Below are 16,973 nucleotides of genomic sequence, written 5' to 3'. Positions count from 1 at the left end.
TCTATCTATAAAGTACATATAATATAATACCTGATTCTCAGAGTAATCACACAGAAAAAAACAAGAGTTTGGATATCCATACCTGCCATGATGTAAGGCAGGATGTACACATGAGGTGTCCACAGGGCTCAATCTTCACATCCTTATCATTTTCAGCACATATTTTACATAGTTGAAATGTGGAGCCCATCTCACAGTATAATTCATATTGTTCCTTTAATGAAAAAAATTGAGAGATAATGTGTTGAATGAATGACACATGAAACATGAAACCCAAAAGACCGTCAAATTTACAAAAATAGAAATGTCACAATAGGTGCTGAAGGAGATGGCTCCATCAGTAGAAAAACTGCTTGTTATATAAGCATAAGGACCTGAATTCAGATCTTCAGTACCACCTAAAAGCCAGATGTGGTGATATACATCTATAACCCTAGTGCTGGGGGACAGAGACAGATGGATCCCAGGGGCTTGATGCCCAGCCACCCAAGCCAATCAGTAAGCTCCAGGTTCAATAGAGACTCTATCTCAAAAAACAGGATGCAAAATAACTAAAAGATACCCAATGTTGACTTTAGTTGGGCCTCCACATGCACATGCAACACAACAACACACACACACACACACACACACACACTCACTCACTCACACACTCACTAATCTAATTGACGGTTTAAAATCTAACTGTTGCAGCCGGGCGGTGGTGGCGCACGCCTTTCATCCCAGCACTCGGAGGCAGAGCCAGGCGGATCTCTGTGAGTTCGAGGCCAGCCTGGACTACCAAGTAAATTCCAGGAAAGACACAAAGCTACACAGAGAAACCCTGTCTCGAAGAAAAAAAAAAAAAAAAAAAAACTAACTTGCAATACTTAGTCTACATATTGAGTTCTGAGAGTAAACCAAAAGCTTGGTTCCAGTTATAATATAGTTATAAAACAAAACTCACCTGGGTTACTTTGATATGATCTTGGGGAGTTGGTTCACATAAACCTGTCAGGTCAGGATTTTGATTTCGTCCGTCAGGAAATAAATAGCTAAAAAGAGATTAATAATTGTTGGGGTTTCAACTAGGTCAAACTAAAACAGACAAATGAGATCTACGACATCTTAAAAACAAGTAACAAGGGGCTGAAGAGATGGCTCTTTCGTTAAGAGTACTGCCTGCTCTTCCATAGGACCCAGGGTTTTTTGTTGTTGTTTGTTTTTGTTTTTTATTTTGAGACAGGGTAGATCAGGCTGTCCTGGAACTCAAGAGACCTACTTTCCTCTGCCTCCACAGTGTTGGTGATTAAAGGTCTGCACCCACTACAGCCAAGAGAATCCAGGTTTGATTACTAGCACTCACTTGGAGGCTCACAACTGTCTGTAACTCGTTTCAGGATTCTGGTGCCCTCTTCTGGTCACCTCAAGCAACAGGCACGCAAGTGGTGCCTACAGAGGCATGCAGGCAGGCAAAACACTCACACATAAACACAGGTAACAAGCAATGTGTGGTGGTGCACACCTATAATCCCAGCACTCGAGAAGCAGAAGCAGGCAGGTATCTGTGAATTGGAGGCCAGCCTGGCTGACAAAGTGAGTTTTAGGCCAGCTAGCCAGTGCTACCTGGTGAGACTGTCTGAAAAATCAAAACAAAATCCCCAAGCAACTACCACCTTGGCTTGCATGCTGTATCAAAACAGGTAGCTGATGGGTCATAATCTGTCAACCCCTATCTTCAATGAATAGTCATGAGGTATAAATATTGTTTTCGATTGCTGAGGGAGGGCCTTTTATGTAGCCAAGGCTGGCCTCAAACTCATGATTCTCTTAGTCCAGTACTGCCCTACATTTGCTTTTGACTAAACACTTTATACAGACCCCAATTTACAAGTGGAGGAAGCAAATGAAGCCACTGAGATCATCTACCAGTGGATTCTAGCGCCAGACTGCTCAGATGTTAGGAATAGCATCTCTTCTTGCCTCAATGCAGATGCGGAGATGATACGTAATGGAAAAATGTATTTTCCTAGTAACTTTAGAACACAGTTGCTTTTCTGATACCCATTCAACAGTACTTTCAGTGTTTACTGACTGAAAATGAATTTGAATTCCCAAATAAATGGTAATTCAGGAATAAGAACTTAGCCATAAATATTAGCATACATCACAAAAGCCCAAGGCCTAAAGAAAAGAACTACTGACTCAGACTAAAACTAGGTTGAAGATCACTGAGGTCTGCTGTCATTGGAACATCTAATCACCCTCACATTAACTAGTCAAATAAGCAGCAGAATGTCCTGATCCTTGCATAGCTTTTTATTCTAATTTGGCTTTAAAACTAAGCTATTTGGAAAAAGAGAAAGTTTATTTGTGATAATAACTAAAACAACAAAGAAGCCAGTCTCACTTAGGGAACCCTGAAAAAGAACAAAGCTCAACCTCAAGACAGGGCAAGGTAGTATATTAACACATTGCTGAAATTTTAGTCTGTAGAGAAAACCTGCAATAAAAGCCATTAATGAAGAGGCACTGGTGTCCCCAGTTCCTAGATGCTAAGGGACAACAGAAAGCAGTAATACTCACAAGCCTTCCCTGAAGCCATCAATCAGTGCTTGGAAGAGTGGTTTATTGTGTGGGATTGTCTGCAGAATGTTCCCATCAGCAGTAACGTACCCGATAGCCCACTGACCCAGACGAGTACAGCTCAGCCGGAAGATGTAACTAAGGACAGAGATTACCAGAAGTTTCAATATATATGCTGGTATCAGATAGAGGGCAACATAGAGACAAAATAAAAAAGACCATTGTGAATAACTTCTTTAGGGGGAAAGATGAATATGAATAAAAGCAAAATATATATGAGAAAAAAACTCTTTTTTTTTTTTGGTATGGTAACTTGAAAAGAATTTCAAGTAACTTTTTCAAGGGACTGGGGCATAGCTTATAGCTTATATGGGGAATGAATACTTAGTATGCCTTCAGGCCTGGGTTCAATCTCCAACTTAAAAAAAAAAAAAATCAGCTCCTCTAATGATTCCAGAACAGAAGCAAAATACATCTAGACTTCATTGCTCTATTTATTGGAGATAGGGTTTTGCTATATTTTTCAGCTCCTGCATATTAGGACTCTCATTCTAAATTGGCTTAGAAATATTTACTAAATCACAGGACTTGATTAAATTGATTAAATCAATCTCATCCCCAAATCTGGGCCACTGGGAAACCAATAAAAGATGATGCTCCTTCAACTCTAACAAAATTCAGGAGAACAAACCTCTTTGACTCAAGGTACTGACCTGCCAGGTTTGTGTATGAACTTCTGGAGCCGTGCTTTTACTTCATCATATGTCAGGAAAGCCATGTAACCAGGGTGAGTTACAGCAAGGCTGTTCCAATTTCTGAGCAAAGATGACCAGGGCTAAAGAAATAGAAGACCAATCATAGACCATTTGGTTCAGACATACAACCAGCCTTAGAACAATGAAGAACAAAAGAAAAACTTCAACTCTAAATTATAAATTCTGCTTGTCACAAATTCTCTATTGTCATTCTTTGGGAAGACAAATTTGTTTGAGAGTACAAATTTTGAGAGCTAAGAATACAAGCTGCCTTGTATAGGGAGACAACTACACATACATAATTGCTCAGCAGCTCTTACCCATATAAAGGTCAAACAATGACAAAACCCAGAAAAACAGAATAGGGCCTATATGTGTAATTATTAAGCTCTTAATGAATGTTTATTCAAGCTGGCACATACACACACTGAAGTACCAATGCATGTTAGGACTAACAATCTAGAATAGAATAGGAAGCCAGGGATGGTGGCACATACTGTAATCCCAATACTTTGGGGGCAGAAAAAGCAGGTGGATCAGGAGTTCAAGGCTAGCAAACATGAGTCCACCCTAGGCTACATAAAATTTTGTTTTCAAAAGAACAAGTTGTCAACACACATCAAAGGAATAAAAGAAAACAGCTTAGGATCTTTCTAACCCCAGACCCACTTCTAGTCTCAGGAATGTCTTTCCCTGTCTTTCTTAATAAACTGTCTCTATTTCTCCCACTCCCACAATTCTAAAATTAATAGTAATATTTGAGTTAATTTTAATCTTTTGCTTACAAGTTTCTAAAATGAATCAAAATACTTTTATATTGTATTTATTTTATTTTATGTCTACGAGTAGTTTATTTGCAAGTATATATGCACACTACATGCATGTGTGATGCCTACAGGTCAGAACAGGGCATTAGATCACCTAGAGCCAAGATTATAGATAGTTGCAAGTCATCATGGGAACTGAACCCAGGTCCTCTGCAAGAGCAGCAAGTGCTGTTAACTGTTAAGCCATCTCTCCAGCCCTGAATTAAAATTCTCTTGTGACATACAAAATCCTTAACGTTACTTTTTTTTTTCTCTAGTTCAGGCAGGGCCTTATCCTAGATATGCTTGCTTCTAACTCACCCTGTAGCCTAGGCTGGCCTTGAACTCCCTCAACACCCTAAGTGGTAGAATTGTAATTGCAATCCACCATATTCAATTTTACTTTTTTTTTTTTTTTTTTTTAAAGCTTTCTCTTCAGAAAAAATAGAACCAGGTTAGTCAATGACTTTAGAATCCTACCTGAAACAGTCGTGTAAAGATATCAAATTCAAAAACGGAAATATAATCATTGCAGGTCAGATCAATAGTGGACTTCAGAGCCATGGCCTCCAGCCCAGAACTGATGGGATGGACTTCATGAAGGGCCTGTCGAAAGCTCTTCCAAGGAACTATTGTCCTGGGGTAGAGTGGGGTGAGAGAAGGCACAATGAGGTAACAGGCAACTGCAGATACTACCATCGCTGAGGAAAGGCTACCAAGCCCCAGGAAGCTCTCAATATTAAAAGCACTTCTCTCACAAAAGCCAAGTTATATGTAGACTAATAACAGAAAGAAGGAAATAAGGGATATGTTTGTTACCTTCCTAATGAATAACAGAGATGATTTTCTACAATTCTCTGCCCCAAAATGTCACATATTAATCCCTTTCTCATCTTTCTACAGGCATTTGTTCTATCCTAGAAGCACAGAAGGAAGATGAGGTTGTAACTTCTTTTTAAAACGGGGTTTTACCATGTAGACCCTGGTTAGCCTTGAACTTTCCATCTTCTTCCTCAGCCTCACTATACTGAGATAAGAGGTGCAGACCACTACACCAAATTTTTCTTTGGAGATGGCATCTCACTATGTAGGCTGGCCTGGAACTCAGAGTTCCACATGTCCCTGCTGGGACACCTGGCTTTGAACTAAACTTTGAAAACCACAATCAGGAAGCAGTGGTGGTGGTGCAGCCTTTAATCCCAGCACTGGGAGGCAGAGGCAGGAGGATCTCTGGCTAGTCCGAGTTCCAGGACAGCCAGAGCTGTTACACAGAGAAACCCTGTCTCGAAAAAACAAAAACAAAACAAAAAAAAAAAAAAAGAAAAAGGAAAACAAAGAAGAAAAAAAGAAAAAGGAAAACAAAGAAGAAAAAAATCACAATCAGTCCATATTTATGTAATATAATTTTATTTTTATTTTTGAGGTGCTAGGAATTTAACCAGGACCTAAAGCATGTCATATAAGCAGTATAATTTCCGTGAATCTAGCTCAAACATTAGTGTTTTTTGTTTACTGGGGGGGGGGGGTGGTGCTGTTTGTTTGCTTGTTTTTTGAGAGAGAAAAAAAAGTGGGCCAAGAACTTCTGTATTATTGCCTGGCCTCAAAGTCCTGCCTCTGCTTCCTAAGTGCTGGAATTATAGGTGTGCACTACCACGCCTGACTAAGCATTAGCATCTTTTTTTATTAGTATACTTTTTTCACTGCTAGGGACTATAAACAGTATCTGGATCATTCTAAGCAAGCAATGTATTGCACTATAACTCATGTCCTGGAACTCCTAACCAGCACTCAGAAGGCAGAGGCAGGCGGATCTGTGTAGCCCTGACTGTCCTGGAACTCACTCTGTAGCCCAGGCTGGCCTCGAACTCAGAGATCCACCCACCTGCCTCTGCCTCCCGAGTGCTGGGATTAAAGGTGTACACCACTCCCGCCCAGCAGCTTTTCCATGTTTTAAATATTTTTATTTATTTTGTCTTTTGAGAGGGTCTCATGTTGCCTAGGCTAGTTAATTCTTATCTTCCTGCTTTCTTCTCCCTAGTGCTGGGATTATAGCCATGAACCACCATTCCTGGCTTTAAAAAAAAAAAATTTAGCTGGGTGTGTCAGTGCACGTCTTTAATCCCAGCACTTGGCAGGCAGAGACAAGTGGATCTCTGTGAGTTCCATGACAGCTAGGTCTACAAAATGAGTTTCAGGACAGCTTTTCTATTACACAGAGAAGCCCTGTCTTGAAAAACCAAAATAATAATAACAACAACACTAAAAAATTTTTTTAAAAAGAATTTTAAAAAAGGTTATAGCTATTCCTGTTGGTGGTGGGTGTTTATGTGTGAACGCAGAGTGCAAGTGCCATGGTGCACATGTAAATATTGAGGAAAACTTTGTGAAATCAGTTTTCTCCTTCCATCTTTACACAGGTTCCAGGAACCAAAGTCAGGTCGTCAGGTTTGTGTGGCAAGCACTTTACCTGCTGACCCATCTTGCTGACCCAATGTGTTTTAAATACGGCACAATTTAAAATTCTAAACAAGTATCTCCCAACATAAGCTTTACTTTTCTATAGTTAGGTTCATCATTTAGAGACTTACTTTTCCCCAAAAGCTTTTCTCCAAAATTCTGCAGCATCTGCTTTAGTAATCCGAAAAGTGTCTCCTTGGAAGAGTCCACTTGGGAAGATGCCTTTCAGTTCTGCCAGCATGTGGCTGAAGATCAGGGATAGTTTGGTTAGGTTTCGCCTACAAATGAACAAAATACAATAATTAAAACAGACATTACTGGTTGTTTTTGTTTTTTTTGAGACAGGGTTTCTTTGTGTAGCCCTGGCTGTCCTGGAGCTCCCTGTACAGACCAGGCTGGCTTCAAACTCACAGAGATCTGCCTGCCTCTGCCTCCCAAGAACTGGGACTAAAGGCGTGCACCACCACTGTCCAGCAAATTACTATATTTTAAGTGCACTGATTTCACCATACAAAGTAGTTTAACATGAACATGAGAATAAATTTATAATTTCTGGTCAATAAACTATAAAAAGTATGGCAAAGTCTGAGAGGAAGGATGAGTTACTGACAAAGCTACCGTTCTTTATGTAAAGCAGGGAGGGCTTCAGGAATTATTTTGCTCAAGCAACAAATGAAAGATGAAAATCTAACGTATCCCATCTCCCTCTCTCCATTCAAATAAATGTCATATAGTAAATAAGAAAAACCCCAAAGTCAAATATTTGAGTTTAAGCTAACAGGAACAAATTTACTTTAGGATGACAGATAAGAGAATGCGCCAAATGCAAGAACTTCTCACAGTCACAACCACACAATCACAAAAGAAAGGCAGTGTCAGAATGTGGATTTACTGCTCTGCAGAAACCTTCTTTAAATAAGGAAGAGATATAGATAGAGAGAGAGAGAGAGAAAGAGAGACATACATACATACATAAGGTAACTCATTCAAGATGAAAGCATTGTCAATAATAACTATCTAAATGTCCAAATCTAATAAATATTTTTACTAAATCAGATTTGGTGAAAACTGTACTAAAATTTCTAAATTTTATTAAACCACTACTTTTTATCAAAAATGAAATGTCAACATCCAAAGCAAATATGTACATATACTACCACTGTTCTTAACAATCAATTAACTTTGTCCTAGTAATCTCTACTCAATGGATGTGATTATAAATATGCACCACAGTACCTATTTTTAACGATGTCTCTCATTTGATCAGACTGTCCTCATTATCTTTAATATCAGCACCACACAGAACAGGACCTAGATGTTTTAGATACTATTAAATACCAAACCTACTACCAATTCGACGTACTTCCCTTCCTAACAATTTTCTATTTATGTACTCAAAACTCTATATTCTTGTTATAACTGAACTGACTACAAAATCTCAAACCATGATTAATTACTGATGTCCTATTAAAAGCATCTTTAAGACTTCGTCTGTTGTACTAGAGGGTCACCATCAGGTGCCTCTTGTCCTTCCAAGGTGAAATAAATGCAGCACAACTCAACTCTGACTGCTGCAGGGACATTTCTTCCTTGCACCATTAGATCATCTGATTACTGCTGCTTAGGTCTTCCACTATGACCAAAGTAGAAACTAAACCCAAGATTAAAAACTCATCATACCCAGCCACATAACCTTTGACCTACAATTTGTTGTGCCTACAAGACATGCTAGAATAAAGACGGTGCAGAAATTGTGGGAGTGGCCAACCAATGACTGGTCCAGCCTGAGTCCCATGCCACAAGAGGGAGCCCATCCCTGACACTGCTTGGAGCACCAGCCCAGAGACCTAGGATAGATCCAAATACAACTGACTGACAAAAAAAAAAAAAAAAAAAAAAAAGCCAAAGTAATGATGCCTAATGATATTCTGCTATACTCATAGATTGCTGCCTAGTCCAATTGTCATCAGAGAGGCTTCATCCAGCAATAGACGGAAATGCCAAGCATTAGCAGATGCTGTGGAAGAAGGGGAGAAGGATTGTAGGAGCCAGAGCAGTCAAGGACATCACAAGAAAACTCACAGACTCAACTAACTTGGACTCATAAGCTTCACAGAGACTGAACCAGGGAGCCTACATGGGACTGACCCAGACCCTCTGCATATATGTTACAGTTGTGTAGCTTGGTCTACTAACAGTGGGAACAGGGGAGGGGTTGTCTCTGACTTTTGTGTGTGTGTGTTTTAAGGAAGGGTTTCACTGTGTAGCTTACCTGTCCTGGATCTCCCTCTGTAGACCAGGCTGGCCTGATCTCACAGAGATCTGCCTGCCTCTGTCTTCTGAGTGCTGGAATTAAAAGTGTGCACCACCACTACCACCTAGCTCTGTCTCTGACTCCATTGCTGGCTTTTGGGACCTATTCCTCATACTGGGTTGCTTCATCCAGCCTTAACAAGAAGGGAGGTACCACATTTTTTTTTTAAATGCCTTTATTGGCTTTTTTTTTAAACTTTATTTTATGTGCATTGGTGTGAAGGTGTCAGATCTCCTGGAACTAGAGTTACAGACAATTGTAAGCTACCATGTGGATGATGGGAAATTGAACCCAGGTCCTCTAGAAGAGTAGCCAGTGCTCTCACCACTGAGCCATCTCACCCACCCACCCCTTTTTTGAGGTGCTTAATCTCACTACAACTTGACATGCCATGTTTGGTTGATATCTATGGGAGACCTGCCCTTTCCTGAATAGAAATGGAGGAGGAGGCAGGCAGAAGGGAGGTTGGGGGAGGCACTAGGAGGAGAGGAGGGAGAGGAAACGGCGGTCAGGTTGTAAAATAATAATAATCATCATCATCATTAAAAAAATAACTCATCATAGGGATGGCTATCACTCACTAGTACAGGACTGCTTCAACTAGAGACCCTGGGTTCAATTCAGGGTTGGGAGAAGATTATATCCTAAGTAGTACACGAAACAGAATTTAGCAGAGAACTAAACTGCCTAACAGGAACCTGAACCAAGTATTATAGAATGCTATGTTAAATATTAACTTGTGGGGGCCGGAGAGATGGCTCAGCAGTTAAAAGCACTGGCTGCTCTTCCCGAGGACCTGGGTTCAATTCCTAGCACCCACATGGCACCTTACAAATGCCTGCAACTCAGTTCCAAGGGTCCCGACACCTTCACACAGATATACATGCAGGCAAAACATGAATGTACATGAAATAAAAATAAATCAGTTTTAAAAAAAATATTAACTTGTGAAGACAGGGAGCACCTATTATTTCCTAATATATACCAAACCATTGAAAACTTATGATGTATAAAGGGCACTGTACAGGGCCAGCAACAAGACGGCTCAGTGGGTAAAAACATTTGCTGCCAAGCCTGACAACATGAGTTCCATATCCCATGTGGTAAAGGATAGAATGACTTCTGCAAGTTGTCCTATGGCCTCCATACTTGTGCAGTGACTATAAATATAATAAAAGAAATTTCTGTTTGTTTGTTTGGTTTTGAGACAGGGTTTCTCTGTGTAGTTTTGGTGCCTGTCCTGGATCTTGCTCTGTAGACCAGGCTGGCCTCAAATTCACAGAGATCCGCCTGCCTCTGCCTCCCAAGTGCTAGGATTAAAGGTTCGCCACTGCCACTGGGCATAAAAGAATTAAAAAAAAAAATGTGTTTAACATAGAGACAGGAGGTCCTAGAGAGTGGATGACTCGGTGGTTAAGAGCACTGGCTTCAAGTTCATTGGTTGGCCACTCCCATAAATTCTGAGCCACCACTGCCCCAACACATCTTGTGGGCAGGACAGGATGTAGGTTAAAGGTTTTGTGGCTGGGTTGGTGTCCCAGGCCCAGCACTGGTCTAACTTGATGCCCACACCACAAGAGGGAGCCTATGTCCTACACTGCCTGGATAGTCCAGAGACCTAGGCTAGACTCAAACACAACGGGCCAAAAAAAGTCAATGAAATAAGTCCTAATGATATTCTACTATACTTACAGATTGGTGCCTAACCCCACAGTCATCAGAGAGGCTACCTCAGGCAGCTGAAGGAAACAGACACAGAGACCCAGAGCCAAACATTAGGCAGAGCTCAGGAAATTCCATGAAAGAGGAGAGTCAGTGGGGTGGACAACACTAGGAGAACACGGCCCACAGAATCAACTAAGCAGAGCTCATGGGGGCTCCCAGAGACTGAAGCAGCAATCACAGGGCCTGCACGGGTCTGCACTAGGTCCTCTGCAGATAAGTTATGGGTGTTTAGCTTGGGATTTTTGTGGGACTCCTAACAGTGTGAGTAGGGGTGTCACTGACTCTTGTCTGCTCTTAAGACTCTTTTCTTCCTACTGGAGTTGCCTCATCTAGCCTTGATGAGGTAAACCCTAGTCTTATTGCATCTTGTTATGCTGCGTTCTATGCTTCTATCCAGTCAGTGTAGGACATAGGCTTCCTCTTGTGGTGTGGGCATCAAGTTAGACCAGTGCTGGGCCTGGGACACCAACCCAGCCACAAATGCATGAGATGCATTAAGGGTTGACATCCCTGGGAGGCCTGCTCTTTTCTGAAGGGAAACAGAGAGCAGTTATCTGGGGGAGATGAGAGGTGTGTGTGTGTGGGGGGGGGAACGGACTAGGAGGGGTGGAGGGAAGGGAAACTGTAGTGGAGATATATTGTAAGAGAGAAGAAAACTCAGGTTCAGTTCCCAGCACCCAAACATGACAGCTAACAACTGTCTAACTCCAGTTTCAGTGGACGCTATATCCTTTTCTGGCTTCCATAGGTACCAGGCAAACATGTGGTGAATACTTATATGTGCAGGCAAAACACACACATTAAAAAAAGAGACAGATCTTTAAAATTGTGGGTTTCTTTTTTTTTGGAGGGGGGGGCGTTGAGACAGGGTTTCTCTGTGTAGTTTTGGTGCCTGCCCTGGATCTCGTTCCATAGAGCAGGCTGGCCTTGAACTCCCAGAGATCCACCTGGCTCTGCCTCCCGAGTGCTAAAATTGTGTTTTAAAAAGTATACAGGAGTACACAAGTAGGTTATATGCAAATCTTTAGCCATCTTATACATCTGCAGATGTGGGTATCAACTGGAGTCCTGGAACCAATCCCCCTCCATATTGAGGGGTAACTGTCTATCATACTTTGAAGTTACAGCAGAGTGTCTGTATCTCACTTCTTCTAAAAACAAAGCTTGATTCCCCAGGCTGTCCTCTCTTGGTTCCGCCCATTTCCGTTCTTTCACTTTTGTTCCAAACCTGTTGAGATATCTCCCAAGTATTTGCTCTTTGCTGTTTTCCATTCTCTATAGTTCCTTTTCTCTTCCTCTGTAATACCAGCACTTCAAAAACTACCCTGACTACAGCAGGAGAGATGGCTAAGCAGTTGAGAGCACATACTGCTCTCACAGAGAACAGGAGCCTGAATCCCAACATCCACACCGGGCAGTTTACAATCACCTGTAATTCCCCTTCGAGGAAATTCTCTAGCAAATCCAATGCTTCTAGCCCCCACAGGCACTGGCACTCATACTCATATACCCACCCACACCCACACCCACCCGCCCTACACACACACACACACACACACACACACACACACACACACACACATCTTGGGCTTCCATAGCTTTCTAATTGTTCACCAACAAAAGCACTTGAAAACACCACCATCAGAATTAACGTTCATTCTCAAACCGGCTCTTTCTTCATAACCCTATTCTATATTTAATGATGGCAACTCTTACTTCCTACAAATTAAAATTTTTTGACTTCTTTTATTTCCTTTATTCTCATATTTGATTTGTCAAGTTTGAATACAATGTGTTATCAATTCTCCTTTGAATTGTATTGTTATTGTAATACAAATTCCTTACTACTTTAGTTCTATGCAGGTTCAATCTTACTTTACAAAAAAATTCATTTTTATTTAATTTAAGCGAATTGTGTGTGTGTGTGTGTGTATGTGTGTGTGTGTGTGTGTGTGTGTGGTTTTCAAGACAGGGTTTCTCTGTGTAGCCCTGGCTGTCCTGGAACTTTCTCTGTAGACTAGGCTGGGTTAGGGTTAGGGTTAGGGCAGAGATCGGCCTGCCTCTGACTCCAGAGTGCTAGGATAAAAGGCAAGTGCTACAATGCCAAGTTTCATTTTTATTTTATTTTTTAAAAATTATGTATAGGCTGTTCAACAAAGGTGGTCTCAAAGGCCTCTCTAAATGGTGACCTTTAAGTTGAACCTGAGGGAAGATAAAGACTCTTATCATGTGGTATTTTCTGCTCTCTAAATATTTTCCCACTAAAAATCTACCAGGTATAATGCTATGTGGAATAAGAAACAAAACTACATGCCAAAATAATAGTGGACAGAAAGCTTTTATAAATCTATGAAGCAAGCCACAAGAAAAAGGAAAGCTATTGACCGCAAGGATGTAATGGCACCAGCTACCTAAGATGAGTTCAAAGTGCTGACTGAAATAGTTACTGAAAATCAATCTAAGACATTTTCCTACTCAAAGAAACAGCTCCTCTCCCCCAAGCCAGCAGACATTTCTTAAAACCACCAGATGTGCACCACAATCATATCTCTCAAGAGGAAACAGTAAGTCTCTAAAAACCCATGGGTCAGAGTTTTCTAAGAGAGCTGAGTCCAAATTGTGCCCAGGAACACTTCAAGGCTCTGGACTTATGATTCAGTGTCTGCAGTGTTATTAGCAGAATCTGTCTTCAGATGGAAACAGACCAATGAAGCACGATGGCTTATTTGAGTGCATGGCTAGGTAGGCAGTATTTGTCAAAGTCCTGTCAGCAGTTATCAGTTCCCACACTCTAGTGTCCTCCAAAGACCAATGGAGAACACAACCACTCCATCTTTTGCAATGTGCTGAAGACGGAACTTTTCGTTGTAAACTCCCAACAGCTGCAAGAAGCACAGGTCTTTCTGTAACAGTATTAGAGGAAGGTTATTCTGTACTTCTTTTAGCTCTAACCACCCACATCTAAGGAACTGCAAACTGACTTTATAGCCTCCAACTTCCCCTTCCCTTCTCACAACTTCCCCATATCAACTGCTGATTCTATGTGCAAAATCAGTTTTGTTTTTCAGTGCTAGCGATCAAACACCAGGGCCTTGTTTCTCCAGGGGGAGCACCCTGCTGCTGAACTACATGCCCAATCCAGTATCAAGATTTTTTGCAGGGGTGGTGGTAGTTGTGAGACAAGGTCTTGCCTGGCTGGTCAGGTATTCACTATGTAGTATAAGTTGGTCCTTCTGTTTTGTTTCAAGACAGGGTCTCTCTGCATAGCCCTGGCTATCCTGGAACTCACTATGCAGACCAGGCTGTCCTGGAACTCAGAGATCCACCTGCCTCTGCCTGGGATTAAAGGCAGCAAGCACCATCACTCAGGCAGGCCTTAAATGCACAGCAACCCTCATGCCTCAGCTTCCCAAATGCTGTGATTAAAGACCTACCATGCCAGCTTCAGTCTTCTTTAAAAAGTCAAGATTAATCTGTCTCAGCACTAGGGCGGCAGATACAGGTTCTGTCTCTCCCAGATCTCTATGAGTTCGAGGCCAGCCTGATCTACAGAGTAAGTTCCAGGCCAGCCAAGGCTACACACCAAGACTCTGTCTCAAAACAAAACAAAATTAAAAACAAATGAACCAAAAAAAAAAAAAAAAAAAACCCACTATGATTATTTGATTATTTGTATTCTGCCTACTTTAAGTCTGAAGTCACAATTATACTGTATATAATTTCATCAAATAAGGAACTAAGATTTTTATACTACTAATAATACAAAAGTACATTAAAAGATTAGATGGGTTATTATAATTCCTGTTTTATCTTTGAAAATAAAAATACAGGGCTGGAGAGATTGTTCAGTAGGTTAAGAGCATTTATCCTGCAAGCATGAGGACCTGAGTTCAAATCCCCAGATCCCATGTAAAAAAATTGGACATGATAATACAGAGTTCTAACACTAGCACTGTGGGAAGAGCAGAGACAGGAAGTTTGCTGGCCACCAGCCTCACTTGAGGCTCAGTGAGAAGTTTGTCTCAAGGAATATACAGGGTGGAGAATGCTAAGAGTAGGCACTCCTCAGAGAGTGTGCTGGGCTGGCATAGTGGCACACACCTTTAATCCCAGCACTCAGGAGACAGAGGCAGGTGGATCTCTGAGTTTGAGGCCAGCCAGGTCTACACAGAGAAACTCTGTTCTGAAAAACCAAAAAAGGTAAAAATAAATAAGTAGTGAATAGGCAGAGAAGCAGGTGGATCTCTGTGAGTTCAAGACCTGCTAGGGTAAGACCCTGCCCCCTCCCCCCCAAAAAGGATGAGTAGTAACACTCTTCCTTGTGTTAGTGAGAATGTCTCATCCCTCTGAAATGCTATAATGTTCAAGAAGAAAAAGATGGCTGAGAGGTAAGCATTAAGAGATGGAGATCCACATGCCTTTAATCCCAGCACTTGGGAGGCGGATCTTTGTGAGTTTGAGGCCAGCCTGGTCTACAGAGTGAGTTCCAGGACAGCCAGGGCTGTTATACAGAAAAACCCTGTCTCAAAAAAAAACCAGAGAGAGAGACACACACAGAGACAGAGACAGAGAGAGGGAGAGAGATATCTTCCACAGAAAGTAATGTGATTGCGTCTAAGCAGGACAATCAGAGTCAAGGTTACAGTGCTGTGAAACTCCTTTGGTAGTGATAAATTTCCAACTGACAAGATCTCGTTTATAGTAACAGTCAAGAAGACCAGGATCGAAATGTATTTCCTGTCCTGTTAATATGCAGTGTACTCAGGCAATCGTTTAACCTCTGTGGGTCTCTACGATATCGAATGTGTTCAGAGGAAGCACAAATAGTCCCATCTATAAAAAGGTATGGATTTCTGCTACTCTCCATTCATGTTCAAAGTGGGAAAAATATTTCAACTTGAGCAGTTTTAATTTCCTAAGACTGGAGAGGAAACACAAAAGATCACCAGTGCTTATACTTGCATGTCTGAGGACTAGAAGCTACATCAAGAAATGATGATGTGGGGTTGGGGAGATGAGCAGAGGATAAAGCACTTTCTGTGTAACAGTAAGGACCTGAGGTTAAAACCCCAGAGCCCACAAAAGGCTGAGCATAGTTGTACTTATTTGTAACCTCAGTGCTCCTACACAAGAAGGGAGAAGGGACAGGAGAATTCCTAGAGGCTCCAGGCCAGTAGTGGCAAAAACAGAGACCCTGTCTCAAATAAGTGGAAGGTAAGGACAGACCTCCATGCCTATGCAATGGCACATACATATACACATGCAACACACACACAATATTTATTATTTGTAAAAGTATATTTTCTTTTTGCCTGTCAACAATGCAAATGAACTAAAGTCTTATGTTATTTACGTAAATAACTAGTTACATGGAGCCTAACCAAGGCCAGAGAAATGAATCTAATCTGTTAAAGTACTGTTATCTATACTAAGGATTTGCTAAATCTGAGAACCGAGAAAGTAGCATGCTTAAAGAATTTTACAATTTCTAAAGAAATAACAGATTCATTTAAAAAAAAAATCACCCTGGGCATTAAATTCATCCCAAAATGATTCAAAAATTTAAAGAGGTTTAATTTCTTTTTAAAGAAAAGCTTTTATTTTTAAAAGCAGTAGTTTGAGCTGGTAAGCTAACTCAACAGGTAAAGAAAGGTACTTCCCTCCAAGCCTGATGACCAAGTTCCATCCCTGGGACCCACATAGGGGAGGGAGAGAATCAACTCCGGAAGGTTGTCCCCTAACCTACACTCAGCATCATGGCACTAGCAACCACATACAGACACATAGAAAGTAAGTAAGTAAAATGTAGTTTAAAAAAATTAAATTTAAAAAGCAGTACTTTAGTCAGTTGTGGTAGAACATGTTTTTAAACCCAACACTCAAGAGGCAAAGGCAGGTGGATCTTTGTGAGTTCAAGGACAGCCTGGTCTACAATAGTGGGTCACAGGCTAGCCAGAGCTACACAGTGAGACCCTATCTATAAGTAAATAAGTAAATAAATAAAACCAAACAAATAAATATGGCAATTTAGTTCATTGTAGATCATTGTATAGTGGCTGTAAAACTCAAAATTTTTGTAACTAGCAGGTGTGGTGGCTTTACTCCCTAGCTGAGGCTAGGAAGGGTTATATAGCAAGACCCTCAAAAAACAAACAAACAAAAAACCAAGGGGTTGAAGAGAAGGCTCAGTGGCTAAGAGTACTTGCTGCTCTTGCAGTTCACAGGCCCCATATGGTAGCTATCAATCATCTATAACCCCAACTCCAGGGGATGCAACAACCTCTTCTCGTTTCCATGGGGACCGGATACATGTGGTGTACTTACATACATGCTGGTAAAATACTAATAAAT

The 16,973-nt window shown here is 41.1% G+C and overlaps 1 protein-coding gene across 2 annotated transcripts in view; it reads right to left on the bottom strand.

Moving 5' to 3' along the window:
- Cbl (Cbl proto-oncogene) overlaps positions 1-16,973 on the bottom strand; it is an 80,261-nt gene that overhangs the window by 12,794 nt on the left and 50,494 nt on the right. For both annotated transcript variants that reach the window (XM_028866338.2, XM_037207573.1), the window contains exons 3-8: positions 6,715-6,861; positions 4,607-4,763; positions 3,279-3,400; positions 2,566-2,703; positions 947-1,034; positions 83-214 (exon numbers count right to left, since the gene is read on the bottom strand). In XM_028866338.2, coding sequence (XP_028722171.1) covers positions 83-214; positions 947-1,034; positions 2,566-2,703; positions 3,279-3,400; positions 4,607-4,763; positions 6,715-6,861 — 784 coding nt within the window. The remainder of the gene's footprint in view (positions 1-82; positions 215-946; positions 1,035-2,565; positions 2,704-3,278; positions 3,401-4,606; positions 4,764-6,714; positions 6,862-16,973) is intronic.

Source organism: Peromyscus leucopus, chromosome 7 (genome assembly GCF_004664715.2).
Source record: "Peromyscus leucopus breed LL Stock chromosome 7, UCI_PerLeu_2.1, whole genome shotgun sequence".
NCBI classification, from domain to species: Eukaryota; Metazoa; Chordata; class Mammalia; order Rodentia; family Cricetidae; genus Peromyscus; species Peromyscus leucopus.
Note: the sequence above shows the minus strand (reverse complement) of the source record. Positions and strands in the feature narration are given on the sequence as shown.